General features: G+C 44.6%; 8 protein-coding genes across 8 annotated transcripts; 4 read left to right on the forward strand and 4 right to left on the reverse strand.

The window, feature by feature from the left end:
- Positions 1 to 197: 197 nt before the first annotated feature.
- On the reverse strand, positions 198 to 710 carry BO95DRAFT_435435 (uncharacterized protein; the record flags this gene model as incomplete). The annotated part of the gene is made up of 1 exon (XM_025585184.1): positions 198 to 710. One exon carries the CDS (start codon positions 708 to 710, stop codon positions 198 to 200), a length of 513 nt encoding a protein of 170 aa, XP_025438372.1.
- A 3,251-nt stretch (positions 711 to 3,961) lies between these two features.
- BO95DRAFT_467463 (uncharacterized protein) lies at positions 3,962 to 4,517 on the forward strand (the record flags this gene model as incomplete). Its single annotated transcript, XM_025589292.1, has 2 exons — positions 3,962 to 4,391; positions 4,468 to 4,517. The coding sequence occupies 2 exons, from the start codon at positions 3,962 to 3,964 to the stop codon at positions 4,515 to 4,517; spliced, it is 480 nt and encodes a 159-aa protein (XP_025438373.1).
- Positions 4,518 to 4,621: 104 nt separating this feature from the next.
- On the reverse strand, positions 4,622 to 6,931 carry BO95DRAFT_505788 (putative galactose oxidase; the record flags this gene model as incomplete). Its single annotated transcript, XM_025591171.1, has 1 exon — positions 4,622 to 6,931. One exon carries the CDS (start codon positions 6,929 to 6,931, stop codon positions 4,622 to 4,624), a length of 2,310 nt encoding a protein of 769 aa, XP_025438374.1.
- Positions 6,932 to 7,977: 1,046 nt separating this feature from the next.
- Positions 7,978 to 9,868, forward strand: BO95DRAFT_467465 (Dyp-type peroxidase; the record flags this gene model as incomplete). The annotated part of the gene is made up of 5 exons (XM_025589293.1): positions 7,978 to 8,277; positions 8,357 to 8,742; positions 8,809 to 9,116; positions 9,178 to 9,558; positions 9,615 to 9,868. The coding sequence occupies 5 exons, from the start codon at positions 7,978 to 7,980 to the stop codon at positions 9,866 to 9,868; spliced, it is 1,629 nt and encodes a 542-aa protein (XP_025438375.1).
- A 164-nt stretch (positions 9,869 to 10,032) lies between these two features.
- BO95DRAFT_435439 (uncharacterized protein) lies at positions 10,033 to 10,527 on the reverse strand (the record flags this gene model as incomplete). Its single annotated transcript, XM_025585185.1, has 1 exon — positions 10,033 to 10,527. The coding sequence occupies one exon, from the start codon at positions 10,525 to 10,527 to the stop codon at positions 10,033 to 10,035; it is 495 nt and encodes a 164-aa protein (XP_025438376.1).
- A 486-nt stretch (positions 10,528 to 11,013) lies between these two features.
- BO95DRAFT_435440 (uncharacterized protein) lies at positions 11,014 to 11,670 on the forward strand (the record flags this gene model as incomplete). Its single annotated transcript, XM_025585186.1, has 1 exon — positions 11,014 to 11,670. One exon carries the CDS (start codon positions 11,014 to 11,016, stop codon positions 11,668 to 11,670), a length of 657 nt encoding a protein of 218 aa, XP_025438377.1.
- Positions 11,671 to 12,067: 397 nt separating this feature from the next.
- Positions 12,068 to 12,793, forward strand: BO95DRAFT_485203 (putative thij/pfpi; the record flags this gene model as incomplete). The annotated part of the gene is made up of 1 exon (XM_025590391.1): positions 12,068 to 12,793. The coding sequence occupies exon 1, from the start codon at positions 12,077 to 12,079 to the stop codon at positions 12,791 to 12,793; it is 717 nt and encodes a 238-aa protein (XP_025438378.1). The 5' UTR covers positions 12,068 to 12,076.
- Positions 12,520 to 15,176, reverse strand: BO95DRAFT_446579 (Zn(II)2Cys6 transcription factor). Its single transcript, XM_025587422.1, has 6 exons — positions 15,008 to 15,176; positions 14,874 to 14,948; positions 14,247 to 14,810; positions 13,983 to 14,171; positions 13,654 to 13,925; positions 12,520 to 13,598 (listed from the first exon to the last, which is right to left on the reverse strand). The coding sequence occupies exons 1-6, from the start codon at positions 15,139 to 15,141 to the stop codon at positions 12,853 to 12,855; spliced, it is 1,980 nt and encodes a 659-aa protein (XP_025438379.1). The 5' UTR covers positions 15,142 to 15,176; the 3' UTR covers positions 12,520 to 12,852.
- Positions 15,177 to 20,679: the final 5,503 nt, after the last annotated feature.

The following is a 20,679-nucleotide window of genomic DNA, read 5'->3' on the forward strand; positions in this document are numbered from 1 at the left end:
GCAACCGGGACAGACTTGGAGAGGAGCTCCGTCCCCGGAGGCGGAAGAGATCCTGGAGTATGTCGCTGAAGGAAAGAGAAGACAAGAGAAATTGGAATGTCTGGGATCGGATCGACAATGGGAAAGATAAGTGAATTGTTTAAAAAATCGCGATGTTCATTGCTGAACCGGCCCAAGTAAGTCCGTCCTGAGTCTAGCTAAGCTTCGAACACCAGGATAGAGTTGGGAAAGCTCTCGCAGTCCTCTTGGAGCCACTCCTCGAGCATTAGCAATTGGGACCACAAGCTCTGCTGCGCATCCACGATTTGATTGTCAGCCTGGCCCACCATCAATCTGCCGAGAAACAGCTTCTCATGAAACAAGTCATCAGGGTCGCTCTGGTCATAGTAGACATGACTATTAGGGAGGACGAAGGAGGCTAGGGCAAAAGCGCCGGAGCCACTGGGGACATCTTCTTCGGGATGATGATCCAGCGGGGTTTCGTAGTAGAACCCGACTTTATGATTTCCCCAGAAAACCTTCGCACCGTACGGCTCAGAGGGCGCCAATGGCTCCTCACGCTTCTTTTTCCACGCTGCACGGGTCAGTTCCTGGGCGACTGCCTCCCAATCCTCGCCACAAGTCTCAGGTTTGAGAGAGATGAGTACCATGCGATCCGTCGCCAGCCCTACGCTGGCTACCCCAAGTTGAGTATCACTTATTTGAGGCATTTCCACGTGTGTCTGGATGTATCAAATCCTTTTTCGTAGATCTGGGATCAAAGTCTAGCTCTCAAAGTTCTATGAAGGGAAGGGCTTGTTCCTCTGGAGTAGATGATGGCCTAACCGAGGGGTAGGGTTAGTATTTATAGCCAAGCGCCAGGGTGCACCAGTTCGAGATCAGAGAGATAAGAGACCTTGAAGCTCTCGTTCTTTGTTATGGGTCAGCTCGGGAGGCAAGTGAGAGAATTTTTTTACGTCCCACCAGAGGAGAATGGAATCTTGGAGCGCGTCCTCGTTCTCCCCAGGAACGAATTGAAAATACCCGAATTGAACAATAATAGAAGAAAAACACCAGAAAGAGGAAGGCCAGCTACGGTCATCTTCGGAGAATAACGGCGTGGAACAAAGATCAGAAGATTGAATGATATTAGATCAAAGGACTAATCAACTGCAAGTCAGGGCAACTAGGTTTTCAAGGATGGTTTTTTGAGGTCAGGCGGATTGTTCCATCCTGTCTCTTGTAGACCACCAGCCAGTCACTATCAAAGGGCTTGCACCCTACCAGGTCGTCAGATGCGACGATTTGCATCATCAACCGTGATTCAAGGTCCAACTCTGACACGGGCGCACATTGCGCACAATTATCGGTGGCATCGGTGGCATACATCTTCCGGAGAAAGGCGGTTTATGCTCGTAAGGGCCACAATCGGGGAACCGGTGAAAGACAGAGCCACCAGTGCCTTTCAAAGGGAAAGGAGTCAGGGCCAAGTCGCCTGGGCCCCGAAATAGAAGCCGAGCTGGTTATCACACCGGACCATCGCTCCATAAGGCCCCAGATAAGTAGCCTCCGCAGATGACCTCAGCCGGCCAGTCCGATTTGCGTCGATGGTGGCTCGTTCACGCTTCTTTTGCCAAGCAGCAGAGGTGACCTTCTGGCCGATCATCCCCCAGTCTTGCCCACACGCTTGGGGTTTAGGCGGATGACGATAATCCGACCGAAGGTGTATTGGACCAACCCGCATTGCGTTGGATCGAAATTGGGCACCCCGTATGGTATATCTTTAGATTGGGTCAAGGCCTGGTTTTTGAGTTTACCCATTATGGCTGTGGTGTTTTGATGAGGGTTGATTCTAGACTTTACTCTAGGGTGATGTTGTAGAGATGGCTTCATGGCTTAATGGCTTGATGGCCTGAAGCTAATTGTGTCCAGCACGAGGATGGTTGTAGTACTCATACCCAGCAGTCGAGGCTTATGATGGTGGACTTGAAAGATTAGAACATATGTAGACTGCACGTAGATGGTCTGTGATGCAATTATACTTACTTTGTGGTAGATCGCCTCTCAGGCCATCTTATAAAGGGAGGTACATGAGATACTTAAAGAAAATGGTCATTCACAAAGTTAGTCTCGGATTCCTGCCAACATCATTCATTGACCATGTATCAAAAGGTGGTATAAAGGAGCAAGACAACCAAAGATGACAATGATTGGATGAATGAAAGGTGCAGGCACAATGACACTGAACAATAGAGCTGAGCTTCGGTTTGAAAGGTCCTCCCAACAATGAACTTGTACAAAGAAGCTCATCAGCTTATCTCTTTTTGCCATACCTACTTTCGATAGTACTGACAAGAATGTACGTGCACAAAGAATGCTTTCCCGCGGGTCAGACAAGACGTGTGACTCGAAGATAATGCTCCTTGAGGGGGTTTGTGGTTTGGCATGGGCTGGAGGTAGTTTGATCTAGTCAGTGCACCGGATATAAATCCTGGACCGAGTCAATGTGTCTCGAGCTTGGGGCAGGTTCTTGAGAAGTTTGGCGAGGATTGATTGTACAGACCCACGGCAACATCATACGTCCTACGAAGATTTGCAGGGGTGATATGCTTCGTCTTACAAGAGCCTCAGAGCTCAAATCCAAATGGGAAGAGGAAGAATATCAAGTCTCAAGAGGAGGTTCTATCGAGGATGGAAATGGATATGAAGGTGGCAAGTAGGTAGGGTTGGTAAACACTGGACAGTAGGGTTGAACTGCACACACAAAGCAGCAGAGTCCAGAGTGTACTAAATGTGATCTGGACAAATGGATTTTAAAGATTACAAAGCAAAGCTGTTTGCAAAGATAAGAACATGCATCAAAGGTTCAGTATCATTGAAATTAGGTAGTGGATATTCTAACTAAGGGGTACCAGATTCCCCTACAAGGCTCTCGACTCCACAGTGATCCTTGTAGAAGACCTCGAATCCTAAGAAGGGCTTGTGGGTAAGCTCGAAGCAGTAAATATCGAAGATCTGCATCCCGGCCCGTCTCACCAACTCATGCTCTAGGGTAACCCTGGTTATCCGAGTACATCCTGCGAATGAAAGGGTAGTAGAACCCTGGCAAAGGGCTAGGTTACGTAGGAGGATCGTCCCAGATCCAACGAGTCAAGGTAGGCGCATCGGCCTCGGCTGAGTCCGAGGTCTCGATGTAGAACTGGGAGTCTTGGTCTTCACACTCGACAACCACCCCATATGGTCCAGTATAGCACTTCTCGGCACTGCATTTCTGACGCTTCCTCTTAATCGCAAGCCTGGCGAGACGCTCGCCGATGAGCTTCCAGTTGCCGCCAACTGTCCGAGGGTTGAGAACGAGCAGAATGATTCGAGCATCTGCGTGATACCGGCCGCCACGACAGTCAGCCACGCCCCATTCTGTCTGATCAAAATCAGGTTTCGAATCCCTGGAGCGATGAAGCCGGTTGATATGGAAGCCAGGTTGAGAAGACATCATAGTGGTTGTGTCGTTGAACGTGTTGGTTCTGTGTTTGAGGGCGCTGTTTTGAAGGTGAATTGAGAGCCCAGAGTGTGAAGACAGTTGATTCAAACGGGATATTCGCCAGGATTTTATACCCATCCATGGGACCCCTGGGACACCTGTTATTGACTATACAAAGCTCTAAGTATTGCCTTGTGTTTGATCCGTTGAAAGCTTTTACAAACAGGGTCTTAAAGAAACGTCCTGAAAGGACCGTCAAAGAACCAGGATGGACTAAGAATCATGCGTCGATCGATCAGGCAAACGACCTGCTTCCCAGACAGAAAGACAAGGGATCCCTCTAGTCTATGTCAGGACTCTGCCAGACGTGGTGTGGTCGAACAATGGCCTCCCTCTTTGTTTGTAGCCCGCGGATCCCCGGCCGCGTGAAAGATATAAATCCACTGCTTTGTTCCAAGACAAACATGGCATTGTTCTCCCATCTCCCTCACATCCACAAAGATGTCTTTCACTGTTCATCCTAGGCTTCTCCACCTGACTTCTCTTTCTCCTGAACAACGCAGAGAGCGGGAGAAGCCGGTGGTGATGGTGTCGCTAGAGGATGAAGCTTACCCCTTGGTCACCTGCGGACTATGTCGGGCTCACCACCACGCAAATCCGCGGGCGCGATTCTGGCAGTGCTGGCGACGGAGCTGCCAACGCACCTGGCACACCCAGTGCATTGGTCGGTTGATGGCAGAGCAGGCCCTCGCCTTCGGATGTCCCGCTTGTGGCTCGGGGTGGAAAATCGGCAGTCATCCCAGTGATCCCCTCGAAGCCGTCCACCACGGTCCGGCGCATCGTCACGACTATTGCTATCATCAGGAGACTACTGGCGTGTGGATTTGCATGTATGAAACTGGGGGAGTCGTTTGTAGGCGGCGGTTCTTCAGTGAGCGCACCCTCCGGATGCACCATCGGCTGGAGCATATGCTGCTATTTCGAGTCAATTACTGATGCCTCTGTAGATGGCGTCCAGGTGACCCGCATTTCCGTCGTTCTCACGGTGGCCCGTTAGAGATACCCGCACGAGAATCTACATCAAAGGCTAATATAAACAAAATGAAGCTTTCATTATACAACACAACCTTACTAACTGAAGAAACCATGAAAATTTACTAGCTAAGCCTGCGAGACGAGCGCACCCTTCCAGTTCTTCCAGAACTTGCTGGCCGAAGCGAACATGATGGCAATGACGCCCATCACCTCGTTATCCTCGTCGCAGTCCGCCGTTACTCCGACATGACCGTGGCTGACGTGCTGTTCCTCCGCCTCCGAATCCTCCAAGTTGGACACATACTCGGGAGGCGAGGGCAGCTCAACCTTGACCATCTTGGCCACGCTGGGAGTGCCCTTGGCATCCATGGCAAACAGCATGTACCATCCCGGCAGGATGACACCAGGATCCGCGGGAAGACGAGCGCTGTATTGCAGATGACCCACACGCTTGAGGGTGTCGAGAGGAATGCGACGCTGGTCGGTGTTGACCGTGTGGGTGGTGGTTCCGACACGAACCAGGGAGGCCGTCTCAATGAAGTCGTCGGTCTTGAATCGGATCTGTTCGCCGACGGTGACGCGTTGTCCGTCGGAGATGCTGGTGATCTGCGGCCGACGAGCTGGGTTGCCGTTCTCGTCGAACAGGTAGGGAGGCGAGTAGATCTCGGCGTCGTAGTGGTTGGCCGTGCAGTTACCACACAGCCCACCGCCGCCGTTCAGAACCGTCGCGTCGGGCAGCAGCATGGAGATACTGTGATAGACGCGCTTGATGTTGTTGCGGGTCAACTCGTGGAAGGTGTCGGTGGCAGGGTCGTAGAGCTCCGGGGTGAAGTTGATGTCGCCCTCGTGGAAGGGCTTGCCCCAGCTCTGCCCTCCGGCAATGAAGACGGTGCCATCGGGCAAGACCACCGAGGTGTGGAAGACACGTTTGTAGTGCATGCCCCCTTCGCCGTCTCCCTTGGGACCCTTGCCCGCGACCACCACCTCCGGGTCCTTGTAAGCATCGCCTAGGGTGATGAGGTGAGCGTTCTTGGAGCCGTTGGAGCCGTCATAGTGACGTTGACCGCCGAAGGTCAGGATCTTTCCTCGCGTCGCATCGTACATGACGGCGCTGCCCGACATGGAGTCGTGGTCCTGGCCACGCTCCCCGGCCTCTTCCCACGAGCCCCGGACGCGGCCCTTGCGATCCGTGTCGTCCACGTTGTACCAGTGCATCATCTTGCTGGGCCCCGCTTGGAAAACGCTGGCCTTCTTCCAGCCAAACAGCCAGCCGTGGTTGTCGGCACGCCAGGCTCCCAGACGATCATCGGTCATCATGGGCTCGACCTTGGCGTTGCTGCGCGTCTCCCAGTGCGCGTTGGGTCCGGGGTAGTAGACCTCGCCGTTCTTCTCGACCTTGTCGCCGCCACTCCAGGACCCTCCGATCACGAAGATGCGACCGTCGGACAGGGTGGTGGACGACTGGTAGCCACGGGGGGTCTGCATGGCGGGGCCCTTGTTCCAGGCGGTGCCATTGTACACGCTGGTGCGACCCGAGTCGGCGCCTCCGCTGACCACGATGTTGCCATCGAGGTCCATCGAGGTGCCGGGGCAGAACATATCGTGCTTGGTCTCGAAGACTTCACTCTGCGTGATGATGCCGCTGCGGTTCATGGTGGTGGTCAGCGTCTTGCCCCCGGGGGAGGCGAAGAACTGATCGTCGGCCCAGGCTGACCACATGATGATATTCCCATGCTGCTCGACGGCGGACGAGACGGGGACAATGGGAAGATCCAGCGTGGGACCCCAGACACCACCCGTGCTGGGGTCGGCCTCGGGGAACGTGCCCTCGATATAGGCGTAGACGGCCATGTTGGAGATGGAGACCTGCCCGTTTCTCGTCTGACTGCGGGGGTGGGACTCGGTCTCCGCCACCAGTTTGACAAAGCGAGCGGGGGTCGGGATAAAGGCGGACATCTTGGGGCTCTTGTTGGACCCCCAGGTGCCGTAGGCGACCTCGGTCCAGTTGTTTCCATCGGGCGACAGCAGGATGCGGTGCTCCCCAATCTGGCCCTCTTCGGCCTCCAGGCGAGGCAGCATGGTCACGCCCGAGACATAATGCTCCTTCCGCAGGTCAATGCGGATCCAGGAGGGCTCTTGCTCGTCGGGACTGCTGCTCCAGTAGCGGTCGGTGCGGTCGTCGATGGCATACTCGCAGTTGTGGGCCTTGTTCTGGCTGGAACACTTCACCTCCCAGTTCTGGGAGGCATCATCGGAATTGGTCTTGGGGATGAGGTATGAGTCCGCCGGCGGCGATTGATACTTGACAATTCCCGTGGACTGCTTGGCAATTTCAATCTCGTCCGCCTGGGAGGACTCATAGGCATATTCAGGGGGCATGAAGGCATCGACGGCGACTGCCCCAAGAAGGAGGCCCGCCGCCAACCGGAACTTCATGTTGACTCAAAAAGATGGAATGAATGATATGGTGGACTTGGGGAAACTGCAGAGGAGAAGACCGTGTTATAAATATATACTCGGTCGAGAACCACTTATAGATTTAGCCAGAATGGCGGGATTGCGGTCAGTGGCTGTTCTTGTCAGTGGTTCCAGCAGTGCCAGTGGGGGTTCAGCTCGCCACCGAGGCCATTTCGAGGCAGTCGAGGCAGGTCGAGGCAGAGATCGACTGTGATGTGACGCTGGTTGGAGATGATTTCCGGTTGTGAGCGCCAAGTCGATAGCCGGATCGAGACGGTGTTCCAGCTGTGCTGAGAAATGCCCCGGAAGGTGTAGTTGCAGGCATTCGGCAGGCATTCGGCAAACCTGCCTGGATCTGCCTTGGTTGAGGAAGTGGATCTTGCCAAGCCTGCCCGAGCGGGCGGTTCGGTCCATCAGGCCGGGCCATGGTTGAGGATGTACTATATGTACTTGAGTATGTAGACATGTACGTACAGTAAGTTAGTAGTCTTCGTATAGTACCCGGTTGGTAGTGCATTGGGAGTAGTAGGCAAGGCAAGAACCGTCCATTGACTTGACACATTTGTCAACCAGCATCATCGCATGCAGCAGCAGACGATCTCACCCTCAACCAGCCCCACAGTTCAGCTCCGCTCAACAAATGACGCAGTCGGCGTCCAAGCGACGCGATCGACAGTTCGTCACCGCAGCGAAGTGGAGGGATCGACGTCTACCACTTCGATAGATCAGTTCTGCCTGTGGGGCTCGGGGCTGCAGAATACTCTGCCATCTACAAATCATCGTTCACTTGATTATGGCGCATCTTTTTTTCAGCTGAGGGGTATGACGATGACTGCATTGCCAATGGAGGGGTTATGAGAGGTCACCATCAGAGCCACCGGATGTGCACTATCAGCTCAGCTGCGATCGACGTAACCAAGAGTTCAGGGCTGTGGTCTCTTGCCAGCTAGAGCGGCAGACATAAAAGGTTCTTCTGGGCGGGTCTGCTCCTCATCCCAACTACTCAGAGACAGACCATCATCAATATGCGTGCCCCAGAGAAGGTCAACACTGACAACATCCAGGGGAGCATCTGGCCCCGGCTGCCCAAGCACTTTGAATCCTACTTGTTTTTCAAAATCACCGACAAGGGCAAGTTCCGCAAACACCTGCGGACCCTGCTGGACAACAATGAAATCACCACCGGCACGCAATGCGCGGACCACCTTCGGGGAGTGGGAGAGTTCGAAGAGGCATCCGCGCAAGCCCGACGCGATGTTCCCGAGCCCTATCGGGTGCCCTTCACCGCGGTGAATGTGGCCTTCACCCATCTGGGTCTGCTGAAGGTTGGTTGATGGCCTCTACGCCCCCCGTCGCTCTCTGTTCTTTTCTTCCGGACTCTAACGCCCGGTTTTCGTGTTCTAGGTCGAAAGGCCCGAGGTGGAGGTCGAGTTTGTCAAGGTCCAACAGGAAGACCCCGACGAGTATTGCCGGGACCGGATCAATGAGGGTCTTTTCGAAAAGGGCATGTTCGATGACCTGGTCTACGAGGGCGCCGATAGCCCCCCCGCGTTGCATCCGGACTTCCGAGCCCCGGAGGCTAATCTGGCCAAGGAAGATCCTCTGCAACGGTGGGACTGGCGCGTCGATGGCGTCTTCATTGTGGCGGCGCACAGTGCCAAGGCTCTCCGCCGGAAGATCGTGGACGTCGAGGATGCCTTCTACGTGGGTGATGCAAATGAGAACAGTATGAAGATCGCCTTTCGACGCGATGGTCAAACCCGACCGGGGGCAAACCGGGGCAAGGAACAGTACGTGTGCTCTGGAGAAAACTCAATTACATGACCATCGGAGACTAACGTACCTCCTGTTTGCAGCTTTGGCTACGAAGACCACATCTCGCAGCCTAAGATCCGAGGGCTGGACCCGGCCCCTGCCCCGGGGGAGCCTCATGCCTGTCCTCCGGGATACATCTTCCTCGGGTTTGAGGGAGATCCCAACAAGAAGCGAGGCCCGGCCTGGGCCAAGGAGGGCAGTTTTCTGGTCTTCCGGCAGTTGGACCAGAAGGTCCCCGAGTTTGAGAAGTTCCTCGAGGAGAAGGCTTCTCAGATCCCGGGCACCAACTACGCAGGGCCGAATGGTCCGGCCAAGCTGGGAGCTCACTTGATGGGTCGCTGGAAGAGTGGTACGAACCCGGCGAATTTCGATTCCTATTCTCTTGACGAATGCAGACTGATCAGGCATAGGCGCTCCCGTGGTGCACGCTTACGACGAGGATAAGCCGGGGTTGGCCTTCAACAACACGTTCGACTTCCGACCTAAGAAGAGCATCAAGAGCTGTCCATTTGCAGCGCACATCCGCAAGATGCGCCCTCGATCCGATAAGAAACGCGACGTGGGGACCGAAGAAGACGGGGACGAGACCGCACTGCCCGAGCCCGACAGCGATGAAGAAGAGGCCGAGGGACAAGAAGAGGATGCCAGCGTCATTCTTCGACGAGGCATTACCTTTGGTCCGGAACTGACTGAAGAGGAGAAGCGGCTGCGAAAGACCATTGAGCACCGGGGCATTTACTTTACCTGCTATCAGAGCCTGATCCGGGATGGATTCAATTTCCTTATGACTCGTACGTTGGTTGACATTAGGGCTACGATGGAACTACAGAATACTGACACGAGCCAGGCTGGGCGAGCAACGCCTCCTTCCCCGAGTACAAGACCAAGACCTTCCCCGACGGGCCGGGCATGGACCCCTTTGTCAACCAGAGGCTTCGCAAGGATCATCCCGAGGGCCACATCAGTCTGTATGATGGAGAAAACCCCGACAAGACGGTGAAATTGAATCTGGGTATTAGCCCCTGGGTGGACCAAAGGGGCGGTGAGTATTTCTTTACTCCTTCTCTCAGCGCGTTGAGGGAGCACTTTTCGACTGCTTGAGAGCCATGGCCGTGTAATTAGCTTTCTAGGCAAGATGATACCATATTCACAAACCTTGTTTCCTCTGATCTCATGCGTTATGTGTCTTTTGCGTCTGCAAATGCATCAAGTCACGCGGTGTCGAGCGGCAGGCATTTTTCATATGCCGTCTGACGGCGTCCCGACTAGAGAGCATCTTGTGGGCAGTTGGGGCTGAAGTAGCATTCATATTCATGTTCTCGGCGATGGCGGCGTTCCAAATGATACAGGGCTGAATATACTCGGCCACATGGTCCGCCATGGACCTCGATCATGCATCTCCAACCATGATCATCCAAACGATAGCTCAGAGGAAGCTCATTGGGTCTTGTCTGTTTATCTTCCGCTTTCGGGTTGCCCATTATTGCAGTCAGATGTCCGTGTTGGTGAATGTTCAGATCACCCAGAGAGGAAAACGTCCGGCCACATGGTCCGTCATCGAGTACCATCATGCATTTCGAGATATCGCCATCAACACGATAATCAAAATCAAACCCTGCCTTGTTACCTTCCGCATTGCTCGTAATCGTGCACCAGCCATCATCATCCACACTATAGCTACTAGGCAGGGCATTTGGCGCAGATTCCTCTGGCAGGATATGAAGTGCGCTTTCTTGAGTATTCGTTGCCGTCTTTCCCATCTTTCGTGTAGTCGTTGTGTTTAGATCAATATGTTGAGATGCTACTACTAGCTTTCACCGGCTACAACCAGGGGTATATGTATAGTTGATCGCAAGGGGCAACAGGTCGTGGCAGAGATAGCAAACACAAAGTCCTTGTTCGGACCTTTGTTCATGATCCACTAGCATAGCCCCACGAGGAGATTTGATAAGCATTCTCTTTCAACAACTTCCCTCGGCGACGGATGACAAGGGTACGACAACACAACGTAAGTAAAATCTCCAGTTCTTGCTCTCCGCCAGAACAATGGTTGCCGTAGGCTATAATGAACGCATTCACTCGTTCCCGAGTGAGTGGACCAGTAAAGTCCTCACGATTGCTGGGCTATAAATATGTATACCGTTCCCCGACTGGAGCCCATCCAATGAACCACACCCCTGACAATACGTCCCAGAAACAAAGCCAGCAACATTAGCTACACGTGCCACAGTTATTTGACCAACATCATGGGCAGATTTCGACTTCTTCCCATTACTGTCGATGCCACCGAGAGTGGCGTCGAGCCCCTTGAGACAGCAAAGGGGTCGGACGACGGGGATGCCTGGAAGGCACACTGTTATACCCTGGTGAGCGCGCTCACCCGGGGGGGATTCATGACTGAAGTGAAATGGCGGATCACCCCCGACGAGCCCCGCTCGGTGACCGAGGATCACTGGAAGGCCGAGTGTCAGCGCGCCCTTGTACGTGCCTTCACCACCCTCCGGAAATGGCGCCCGGACTTGGACGAGCTGTACGGATACATCCTGCGGCCTGACACCAGACAAGTCCAGCTGTATCGGCAACTGAAGCCGACCGGAGAGTTGAGGGGGGTCAAGCTTGACCTCTTTACGTACGAGGGAATGGATACGTTTGTTGATGAAAGTGACTTCAATTCTACCTGTCACGTGGCCTGGTGGCATTCGGAAGTCGACCGCAAGATTCCCAACTGGGACCACGACTTTCGGCGTGGCAGCAAGCGGCTACGCCCGGCGATCGGGGGCAGTGACGAACGGATGGACTTGCAAACCATTCTGGAGGAATATCTCAACACCGAGACCAAATTGGTGCAGTTGGAGCTCTTGCTGAAAGCAGCAGTGGCCGCGGATCTCGGGCAGACAGGATGAGGCCCTGATGCACCAGGGCTGGACTGCACCAGCCCACACACCCTCATATCATAATTTAATCACCAATACATTATTTGCTATAGCATTAAATTAATTCTTGACCTCAGACAATGATCTCCGTTTTCTCGTGTAACTCCTCGCGGGCACGGTCGATCAAGTTCCCCCGTTGCCCGTGCCAAGAAGGCCGACCGCGGCGGACGGAACGGTTGGAACTGCCCGCTCCGCGATGCCGGCATCGGAACCTGGCAGTGTTTCGGCAGTATTTAAGCACGGGGAAACATGGCCCACGGGATTGTTATTGTTATTGGAGGGCAACAGCTTGATTGCATACTAATTGATATCTATTGGGGACTCGTTTGATACTCATCCTTCAAGACCACACTAGATCAACAGGACTCCTACCATAATGGCCCCCATCCACGTCGGCTGCCCACTCTTCGATTACCAGACGATCGACGTCATCGGCCCATGCGATCTGCTCAATTCGGCGAGTAAGATGCTTCTGAACGGTATCAATCACTACGCCCCGGTCGACCCAGACCTTCTGGCCAAGGCGCCCGAGTTTGTCTTCCACCATATCGGCGCGACCATGGAGCCGGTGCACCTGCTGACCAGCGCCATAACCGTCATGCCTACGGTGACGGTGGACGAGGTCCCCGAATTGGATATCCTCATCGTCGGGGGGGATATCCCCGCCAAATCGCAGCTTGCGCCCAAACTACAGGCCCTCATTCGCCGCCATGCGGCCTCGGGAAAGTTACTGTTTACGACGTGCACCGGAGCCGCGGTGGTGGCCGCCACCGGCGCTCTAGACGGCCGCAGGGCCACCGTCAACAACCTCGAATACAACTGGATTAAGAAGCGATACCCGAAGGTCAAGTGGACTAAGGAGAAGAAGTGGATTGTGGACGGCAACATTTGGACAGGGAGCGGAGCGGTGGCGGGAATGGACATGGTCGCCCACTGGATCAGAGAGACTTATGGGCTGGACCTGCTCACTCAGGCGGCATTGTCGCTGGATTTCGAACCACGCGATGTGGACGGACTCTTCAACGTCCTACCGCAGCGATACGACTCGACTGGAAACAAGATCTCCACCCATGTCTTCCCCGATGAGGTCTGAGGTGGTGCGATGCTGAACCGAAGCCGTGCAGACTGGACGTCTGGAGCATGGATCACCTGTCACAATCCGATCGAGGATGAACCTGTCATGCTAGAAAGTGTATCCATCAGGAATAGATCGCCCCATAGCTTCTCATCTTCGATGCTCCGGACTTCCGTAGCAATCGCGCTCTGCAGTGTAGGTAGATCAAGCTCCGGGGCGACGGAACGGCTAGAATACCGCACGGCCGGGCAGCGGTGCAACCTTGGAGTAGAGGAGGCTGTGCGATTCACAGACGCGAGGTCGTGGTGCGCATGGCGGCTGTCCCGAACTGGTGCGCCATTCTCCTTCGCCAACGCGTAAGAAGTTCTTACACTTTGCATGATCTCGGGCATCCTCGAAAAGAGACTCGTGGTGGGTATCTGTCGGTCCGACAAAGGCGCGATACCCTGCAGATGAGACAGAAGTTGATCGGTGTATTCTTGTAGATCCACCGTTTCCCGTGCGATGTCAACGTTCCACTGCGGTACTTCGGGCAGTCCCACGGACAGCCTGTAGAGCACAAAGACCGCCAGAACAACCTGATACCAGGTAGAAAATGGCAAGCGACGTTGCGCCGCAGCCGGAAGGGCGCAAAAGATATCGAGATAGTCTTTGGCGGAACTCACACAATCAGTCAAGTGACTGATGACCATTGGATGTGCAGACAAGATGGTCAACTCTCTCTGTGCCATTCGAGACGGCGGTCTTCTCTGCCCGTAGCAATATACCAAGCCCATCTCTTCAATGCGAATCTTGACGGCATAATAGCGGTCAATCAGCAACACTGCAGATCCCAGGTCAGCCAAACTGGTAGCCACAAGATCCTGAGAACTTCATACCGTTGTTGCGAACTTCCGTTGAGAGAGACGACCACCATTCTTCTAGCCGCGTTGTGAATCGTTCAGCATAGATGTACAAGCGGGGGCTATAGATTCCTTCTGACCGATGAGTCTCACACACGTCCTCATTAAACTGTAATACCTGTGTTATCGGATATATCAAGTGGTCAGTCTCAAATTCCGGTTCTGGTTCCTGGTGCAGCATCTTCGCGCATCGGAGCATGTCCTTGTGGAATCGGAGATTGTTGGGCTTTCCCGAGGACATTGCTATTCTACCAAAGTAAGCCTAAGCCTATGAAGGTCTATCGCGGTGGATCATGGCTTCTCACATGCTCGACATGTAATAGCAGCCCAGATAAGCACGGCATGCATCCCGAGCATAGACATCGGTGAGTTCATTTCGTTGCTCAACCACGTCGGCAGTCTCTTGATCGAGTCGCAGATCGATGACCATGCTGATTGCAATTTGCAGGTACTGGTATGCTTGCTGGCTTCCTGGGATAAAGGAGAAATGGAACCTGACGGGAGTCAGCCTGTTAATGCCCCTCACGGACGACAAAGAAGAGAAGGTACTGCTGGGACCAACATCCTACCAGGCAAGATGGACAAGTAATCCCTGCAGCAGGTCTAGATTCTTCTCGCCAGCTAGGATAGCCCGCTCGCTCAGGGATCGCTTGAATTGTCCGATGAGAGCGTGTTGGAGATGACAGTAATCCGACGAGGCGACACCAACAGCGGCAAGCAACAGGAACGGGCGACTTTCAGCCATTGATGCAGCAGTACAGGCGCATGGAAGCTGCACGAATGGAAAATAGGACGCCATGCCGCGGAATCTGTCCAGCAGATGCTCGAGGACGACGGGGTTGAGTCCTGTGTTGGTGATCCACGCGGTGTCTATGGCAGTGGGTGCGTCCCGCGGAGATTCTAGGGCATTCTGGTCCTCGCTTGACTTCGGGCCGGCAGTCATTGCAGAATCAGGAAGAAAGGCTTCGCTCATCCACTCGACTGTTTGGCCCGGCCTGTCATCGGGATATTCGGGCATGGCAGGCGGTCCGGAATTCTCATCAAGCGGGGATGGCATTTCGGCCACGGGACCCTTCGACCGCGAAAGCAGCCCGATGATATTGGTGAGTTTGGATTCAAGATCAATCAGACGCCTTCATTCCCACCCAATTAGTCTAACTGACCTGTTGAGTGGATTTATCTCCAGGGAGACTCACGGTTTCGCTCGTTGTAAAACTCGAGGTCGCTGTCTGGGCGCTGGAAAAACACATTGAGAGTTTGATCTGGCACATCTACTGAGATCAGTTGGAGATCGATGAAAACGATACCCAGATAAAGGGGTGACGCGCACTTAGTACAAGGCTGTCCCTCTCCGGATTGAACACATTTCACCTTGAGGACACGGCATTTTTCGCATGCCGGTGTCGCTTTCTTCCTCTGAGGAGACGTGTGTTCCGTGTGTTCCGTTATGGCGTTATCCATCATCAACCACTCACGCCTTTGTGACTTCAATCTCGTAGCGCAGGGAGTCTGAGGCGATTCATTTTGCTCCGAGACCAGCCCATAACTCTGACAAGATGAAACATGTCGGCTGACAAATCAACTCTCTACCCCTCCCGTCCGCCTCCGAGTCATCTGTCCAACTGTAATCAGTCCATCTACTGTCAGACTAGACAGTCACGTATATCTACTAGAGTGGCTAACGGCCAGGTCAGGTCAGGTTAATTGAAATTTTTATACCTGACCGCAGGTTATGGTCAGGTATAAAAATATATATATTTCTAACCGGTTTAAACCTGCGGTTAACCGGCGGGTCTAATTTTTTAGCAACTAAGCCTATTTTAGAAGATAGTAAAAAAGAGCAGAATATAGCTGTCTGATTTTAGTCTGATTTTAATCTATTTCTGTCTGATTTCTGTCTAAACTAGTTTTTTTAGAACTAGTCTAGATATAATAGTTAACCGCGGTTAACTATTCTATCTAACAATTAATCTGATTTTATATTTTAATCTGACCGCCAGGTTATGGCCAGATTAAGATTAAGATATAAAGGTCAGGTTAATCCACTCTAATATCTACTAATGCTCTTGTACCAGTGCTCAGCATACTCAGATCCCCAGCTAGAGTGGCTAACAGCCAGATCAGGTTAGATTAATTAGAATTTTTATACCTGTCCGCCAGATTATAGCTAGGTTAAGAAAACTTTTATATCTAACCGCGGTATAGCTAAAAAAAATAGTTAATTATCTTAACTATTTTTAATATTAAGATCTATCTATTATATCTATTCAGATTCTAATATAGTTAAAATATATTTAGATTAAGCAGTTATTAATCTGACTATCTTAATTATTATCTAAAAATATATAAAAACAAGCTTTTTAAATAAAAAAAAATAATTAAAAAAAGTATTAGTATTTTTTTTATCTCTATCTTAAAGAATTAATCAGAGAATCCTATTAATATTAATAAAATTCAGCTTTTTATAAAATTATAGTTCTTATAATAAGAAATATATATAAAAATATATAATTATAACTTAGTTTAAGCTGTATATCTTAATTATAATATATAATATTAAAAAAACTATATATTTACTAATAATTAGGCTATTAAAAATAAACATATTATTTTTATTTTATTATTCTTTCTTTTATTTTAGCTTAGATAGTCTATTATATTCTTATTTTTATTTAAAAAAGCTGATTTATTTATATAATAAATTAAATTTAAAAAAAAATCTATATAATATTATTTATATAGTTTTTCTCAGCAACTATACTTTCTAATAATTATTTTATAAAATATTAGATACTATAAAAACAGTTTATTATTTTTATTTTTTTAATCTAGTTGATCTCTTTTATTCTTTTAACCCAGTTGACTTTTTTTATTCTATTCCACAGGGGTTATTAATTTGCACCTAGAAATTAATTGAAGTAGGACTTGGATAGGGTCCTGCTGGCTACCCGATTAGCTAAAGAAGTTAGTTACTAATCTAAAAACTAATTAATTTTAAATATAGAAACCAATTAGTATTTTTTAATAGAATAACTTAAAATTTTTATTATAAAATTAAATAAAATAGTTTAGCTTCTGATTTACTCCGGAGCTGTATTAATCCAGATTTAAATAGATAATAATAATTTAAAATTAGATATTTTTTAATAAAGTATCTGTCAGCTGCAGCTGCTGTTAGAACTAACTATTTATTTAAGTTATATAAAGTAATTTAAAGAAAGTCTAGATATATAACTAATTTAATTTTAATATAAAATTATTTAGTCTAATCTAATTGTAAAAATTAAAATAAAAAATTAGTTTTTTATTCAGCTGGAGGAACTGCTGATGATTATTTATTAATAATATTAATATAAGATAGAGTAGATTAACCTGACCGTTATATCTTAACCTTAACCTGACTATAATCTGGCGGTCAGATTAAGATACAAAAAAATTTTAATTATATAATTATAGTCAGATTAAGATATAATTATTATTTTAACTATTTATATCTACTGGTTAGAAAAGTCAGATATAACAAATAGATTAATAACTGTAGATTAATTAATAATATATATATTTTTTTTATATAGATAATATACAAAGTATAATATACTTTTAATTATAGTATAATAATATTCTTTAGATTTAGCTTATTTATTTAATATTATAATATAGTCTTAATTCTTCCGACTTATTTACTTAATCTGTTTAATTTATTTAATTTACTTAATCTACTTAATTTATTTAATTTATTTAATTTATTTAATCTACTCGACCTCTTCTTCTATAAAGCTGAGGGGTATACTATACTTTAAAAAAAATTTTTATAAAATCTAGTATAGAAAAAATAATATTTAATATTAAATAAATTAATAAGATTATACTATTTTTTATATTATTTAAAACGGTAATTATAATAGCAGAGAAATTAAGAAAATCAGATTTCTATTTCTATTTAAATATATATAATATTTAAAAACTTAGATAAAGCTAGCTTTTTTATTTTTAATAATAATTTATTTTTTAGATTATTTTTAAGATTATTTATATTCTTATTTTTATTAATATAAAAAATAATAATTATTTTATTCTCCTCTTACTTCTTAGATATAAAAATAATTAAATTTAGATTAAAATTATTAAAAATATTCTAATACTTTTTATTAATAGTAAAATAATTAATATATATCTAAAGTATTACTGTTTTAAGTATATTAGTATAAAGACAGCTCTAGTAATAATAATAAATATCTTAAAAACTATTAAATAAATATTTAATATTAATATTATTAGTAATAACTAAAAGAAAATTTTTAGCTATCTAATAAAAAATAAAAAACTAATTATAATAAGACTTTTAGTAAATAAGAATATTAGTATATTTTATAATATCTAAAATAATATTAATTTAATTAAAAATATCTTTATAAACTATATATTTTTAATATTTAAATATATTTTAAGTTTTTTAAATATTTCAGCTGCTGGTAAAAATCTCTAGTATTTAAAAATATTATAAAAGATTTTATCTAAGCCTAACAGTAATCTAAAAATAATTAACAGTATATTAATAATCAAATTCTAACTATAATAAAAATAAAATATCTTCTTAAAAATAGTTTAGTATTTATAATATTAGTTAGTATTATTATTTAGTCAGATATTCTTCTTAAACTTCTTAAGCTTTAATATTAGATTTAAAATAATTATAATTATATAAATATAACCTTCTGTCTAATAAATATAATAATAATATTTTTAGAGTTTTTAATATATATTTTATAAATTTTTAAGAATCTTTTTTTTTTTAAATATCTGCTTTTTTATTAATCGGTTAATTAAGTAATCTAAATAATTAAAAAAATTATTATAAATATTATAAATCTTATAAACAGTAGGCCTACTGTTCTCAGATAAACAGAATATAAAAAGAAAAAAAAAATATAAAAGTTTAAAAAAATATTTTATTTATTTTTACTTAATTATAATAGAATAAAAATAATTAATATTATTATAATTACAGTACTAAATAAAACTTTTAATTATTTAATAAAAATTAAGTATCCGGTAAATTATAAGATAAGTTAAATTTTAATAAATTTTATAATTAAAAAAAAGATAGTAGACTAAGCCTAATTTAAATTATTAAATAAGCTGGAACTTTTTACAGTATTAAAAGCTTATATTTATAAATTATATAATCTTCTAAATTTATAATTAAGAATTAGTAAAATTAGTTATTACTAAAAAAAGATCTTTAGAACCCGTTTATAAAAAATTAATCTAAATAGTTTTTATTATAAACAGTAGAGATTTTTTATATTAGTCTTTTATAAATAGCTTCTAAAATATATCTTTTTAAAAATTCTTAATGATATGAAGTCATTCGAGTAGTAGAAGATAGTTGTATTAAGAAGAGAGTCCCTGAGGACCGAGATAGCTATAAACAGAATATAATAGACTATAGATATTAATACCGTAAGTAATAATTTAGGCAGAAATAATAATTACTACTAGTAAATAAATCAGTAACAGTAACAATTATCTACTTTAATAAAAAACATATTATTCTTAATATAACGGACTATATATATAGAGTTTAGAATATATAAATAGAATATATTAATATTAATAAAATTATTAAGATTAATTAATACAGTTTTTATAGTTATATATAAGTTTAAAAAAGTTAAAATTATATTTATATATTTACTAGTTATATTCTAGACTGTAGCCAAGCCAGCAGACGAGATACTCTGTATATATAAATCCTTAATTATATTAATATATATATTTATTAAGAATATACTCAATTTTTTACTTATCAGCAGCTTTATTAACTATAAAAAATTTTTAAAACTATTGACTAAAAAAATTAATAAATAGATTATTTTTATTTTCGGTGTCTTTATTCTTAGAAGCTGGTTTTAACTATATAACTAATATAACCGAATATATATAATACATCTTTAATAATTTAAAATAATAAAATAAACAACTAATATATTTAAAAATATAAAAAAAATTAAACTACTAATATTCCAACTTCTTCGGAATGTCTTTCGCTGAAATAACAAAAAAATTATATTTTTTATAAAAGTAGAGATATATCTTATTATTAATATTAAAAAATATAAATATATATATACAGTTATACTAATTTTTTATATATATAGCAGTATACTTAATAGCATCTTTTGTATTAAAATAAAAAGATATAAAGTTTTATTTTTTTTATTAATATAATTAATTAAATATTTTAAGCAAGTACTATAATTCGTGTAGATTAATACTATATATAAAATAATAAAATATTAAACCAGTAAACAAATAGACAGAACTATTAAAAAAAATAATAAAAAAAAAAAGCTGTAATAACTATAAAAGACTTTTAGTTATAGTATAATAAAGTATAACTTTAAGTATCTAAATAATATACTCCGTATTTCTATTAGTTTAAAAATAGTACGCGATACTAAAAAACTACTAGAATAATAATCCGGAATATAAATCATAAGATAGATCTGTTATAAATTAATAGTCATAATTACTAATAAAAATATATAGAATTTTTTAGTTATATAATTATAGATATTTAATAATATACTTACTCCAGTTGAGTTTTTTTTTACTCCAGCTTAGATAGTCTATTATATTTTTATTTTCTATTTAAAAAAGCTGAATTATCTGTATTATAAATTAAATTTAAAAAAAAACCTACTGTTAAATTACGGGCTGGCAGGTATAAATAATAATAAATAAAATAATAAAATAAATAATAAACTAATAATATTTTAATAACTTATTTTTTTATTTTTAACTAGCTATTTAATTAGATTATTTTTAGATTTATAGATAAGATGTAGCTCGAAGAACTATAAAAAGATTTAAAAATAAAAAAATTTTTAAATAGATTCGAGATTATATAATAAACAGTTAAAAATAATAGATTTAATAAATTAAATAAATTAAATAAATTAAATAGATTAAATAGATTAAATAGATTAAATAGATTAA

The sequence above is a fragment of the Aspergillus brunneoviolaceus genome (genome assembly GCF_003184695.1).
Source record: "Aspergillus brunneoviolaceus CBS 621.78 unplaced genomic scaffold BO95scaffold_73, whole genome shotgun sequence".
NCBI classification, from domain to species: domain Eukaryota; kingdom Fungi; phylum Ascomycota; class Eurotiomycetes; order Eurotiales; family Aspergillaceae; genus Aspergillus; species Aspergillus brunneoviolaceus.

What these genes read in the sequence shown, in the direction of transcription:
- BO95DRAFT_446579 (XM_025587422.1), bottom strand. Translation starts at nt 15,141, where the DNA reads ATGATGGATAACGCCATAACGGAACACACGGAACACACGTCTCCTCAG. An exon ending in TTACTTGTCCATCTTGCCTG is followed by an intron (nt 14,172 to 14,246) that starts GTAGGATGTTGG and finishes GACTCCCGTCAG; the next exon opens with GTTCCATTTCTCCTTTATCC. An exon ending in TGCTATTACATGTCGAGCAT is followed by an intron (nt 13,926 to 13,982) that starts GTGAGAAGCCAT and finishes TTACTTTGGTAG; the next exon opens with AATAGCAATGTCCTCGGGAA.